The 3081-nt window shown below is 41.4% G+C and overlaps 1 protein-coding gene across 2 annotated transcripts in view; it reads right to left on the bottom strand.

The window, feature by feature from the left end:
• Positions 1-1672: 1672 nt before the first annotated feature.
• NKIRAS1 (NFKB inhibitor interacting Ras like 1) overlaps positions 1673-3081 on the bottom strand; it is a 12109-nt gene continuing 10700 nt past the window's right edge. For both annotated transcript variants that reach the window (XM_085322427.1, XM_085322426.1), the window contains exon 4: positions 1673-2038. In XM_085322427.1, coding sequence (XP_085178553.1) covers positions 1799-2038 — 240 coding nt within the window. In that variant the 3' untranslated portion in view covers positions 1673-1798. The remainder of the gene's footprint in view (positions 2039-3081) is intronic.

Here is a 3081-nt window from a genome sequence, read left to right as displayed (position 1 = left end):
ACTCAGCTGTAGTGTTGCAATGGAAACAATGGCATGTTTCTTGCACAGCATTATAGGAGCTTGCTCATTCGTAATTGCTCTCTTATCTTACTCCTTGGCCACAGCAATCCAAACTATATTGAGCAAAGCACATAAACAGTTTCATCTACCTCCATTATAAAGGTAGGAATACTTGCTTAATTCTTAGTGAATTGTACTGTTGCTGTGACATTAGTAATGCTGACAGGGTTTGTCAGTATTCAGGAAGAGCAATGGTATAAGCACACATCTTAATTGTGCTCATTAAACACACTATTTAGCAGTTATGATATGACAGTGCAAATACTGTTTGTGGTTTTGCTGACTCACAAATTCTCAATATTTTTTCAAAACAAGACTAATTCAGTGGAAAATTATGGAACTGAGTACTTCAGTTCACTACCTCTACCCCATTCATATCTTCAAAAACAAAGAGAAGTGAGCATCAATTTGTTAGGGTGCAAAAGCTGGCCTTTCTCCCTCTCAGAACAGTCACTATTTCGATTTCGATCTATATTCGATTTGGTTTTGTACACTGATAGCTTGACCTAGGACAGCAAATTCCTGCAGCACAAATTTACCCACGTGGAGAGTCAAGTGCAGTATAGTGTGCTCATGCTGCTAGACAATGTGCTGCTTATTAAGGCCAAGAGATTTGTACAAGTATTTCTGGGCATTTGCTACAGAGATGTTTGCAGAAGACAGCCTCCTACGCTCCCTAGTCCCCTCTCACACAGCAGTACAGTGCTTTGTACCAGTTGTTATCAGGCCTCTAGTTTTGTACAGATTGTGGATTACTGCAGCTTCACTGTACAGCTGGGTAAGAGTGTTATGTAATGCACTCAGCGCTCTGGTGCAGTACCTCCTGCTTACAAAGTTGTTCCATATAAATTCTCAGTAAAATTATCACCTATGTGAATGTGACTGATTTGTACTGGACATGCTGGAGCAAAACCACATACAGCTATGTTGTCTTTCAGGTTGCAGTAAAATTAATAAGTGTTCTGAGAGCTTTTCTGGTTTATACAAATAAATTCTGAAATTGAAAGCTCTGTTTGCCAGACTTTGCTGACAATCTTCACTTTAAGGTAGATTTGTTTCATGGTCTCCCACAATGTGTTTTTCTTTTTTCTTTTCTTTTTTTTTTTTTTTTTTTTTTTTTTTTTTTTTTTTTTTTTTTTTTTTTTTTGTACCATTCCGCCCCCACCCAACACTAGCAGAGGCTAAATCTGCTGGTAGTTTTACCTCTTACTCCATCCCTGCTCCTACAACAACACACTGACCCCAGGCTCCCATAGCTCCAAAAACCACTGTGCCGAGGGGTGTCCCTCTTTAAGGTCAAGGTACAAGAACTGCTGCCATTTCAAACATATGCTGTCCCAGTTTAATGCTTTATTGGAGCCAGCACTACTTGTGACTAGAGGCTATAGATCTGCAGGCTTGCTGGGGGATTGCTTAGTCATCAGCCTGTTGATTTGTTCCTCAACATGGCTGTACCTGGAAAAGTCTAGCCCCTGCTAAATAAATGACTGCCTGCATCTCTTCCACTTCCCCTTTTAACTACTGTTGCAAGGTAACTGCTATCATGACATGCTTTTAAGACTTTGACMATCAGTGACTTTCAAGCTAAGCCCCCAAAAAGGAAGGATACCTCTTAGCCATAAGCTTGCTGATTTTATTGCTGAATGAGATTATTGCTTTAAGTGAAATTGTGAGAAGCAAATGGCAGAAAAGAGGCTAAGACTGTGACCTTAGCAGCAGCAGACAATGTTAAAGTGGCTCAGTTATCGCTGTTACTCCCTTTGCTCTTCCTTCCAGGCAAGGGAAATGTTGATTTGTTCTGGGACTGGGAGAGTTTGCTAGCTAGGAAGGTGAATGGCTCAAGCAATGTTTTCCGATCTGTCACAGTCACTTCCCACAGTCTGATTTTTTCAGCCCTTGCCCATTGCTGTGCTGCTTCTGTTTCCACTTGTCTTTGCTCCAGGAGGTCAGTTTTGTTTCCCAAGACAATAACAGTTACCTACAAACAAAGGGAAAAAAAATGAGCTTTATACAAAAAGCATCTACTACTGGCAGTGCTTTTAAATAACAGGCACATAGCAACATGTTCAGACCTGTTCTTTAACTCAACATTGGCACAAGGTAAACTGCATATATTTTGGAAGAAAAGGCTGTGRGATTCAAATCAGCATCATCTACTTGTGAACTGGGAGCAGACTTTAATGGCAGGCCAGGCTAGATTCCACCACACACACACAGATCACTTCAAGGGAGATCATTCCCAAAAGAGCAAAAGTTAAACAGCCCTAGTCTCCACTTACTTTGCAATTGAGCTGCCGTAGACAAATGATAAGAGCATGAGATCCAAGTAGATCAAAGTARCAAATGCTTGACAGATTGGGAAAAAAATGCATGACAGCAGAGAAAGCCTGGCCCTGACAGTTGTAGGTTTCACCCAGGCTGCAGTATAAATAAAGCCAATCCCTGCTACAAAGCAGCCTGTGTAGACAGCATCAGGCAGCCCAGCAAGGCTGCAGCACAGGCTGAACTGTTAGCTCTTCTCCTAGCTGACTGTCCACTCCTGCAGGCATGGTAAGCCACTAGAGGGACCTAAGTGGACAGTCTTCTGCTGCTGAACGGGTGAGGTAAGCACCAGTATTATTCTACTGGAAGCAGTTTCAAGAGCAGCTAGTTATTTAGCTAGAGCAGAATAGCTGCATCAAGTCATTCCCTTAGTTGTAAGGATCAATTGAATGACTTCTGTATCACCAAGACAGTGCAGCAGAGCTGAGCTCCATGGCCTGCCCAGTATTTCCATTCTAGGAAGTACTGAATGTAGAGCTGACCACTTCAAGTTACTTTTCTTTCATGCTTATTTTAAGTCAATTATTTTCAAAAAAAAATTTTTTTTAACTGTATTAGTCTTTATGGGTATCCATACCAATACTGCTATTCAAAGGTCTTTAGTCAAACTGTGGGCTCATCTCTGCAGTCTGTAATGGCTTGACAAAGACTTAGTGATAAGGTTCTCTCCTGTGTGGTGGGGTTTTTTGGGGTTTGGGG

The sequence above is a fragment of the Rhea americana genome, unplaced genomic scaffold, assembly GCF_003343005.1.
Source record: "Rhea americana isolate MKP2758 unplaced genomic scaffold, rheAme1 scaffold_77, whole genome shotgun sequence".
Taxonomy (NCBI): domain Eukaryota; kingdom Metazoa; phylum Chordata; class Aves; order Rheiformes; family Rheidae; genus Rhea; species Rhea americana.
Note: the sequence above shows the minus strand (reverse complement) of the source record. Positions and strands in the feature narration are given on the sequence as shown.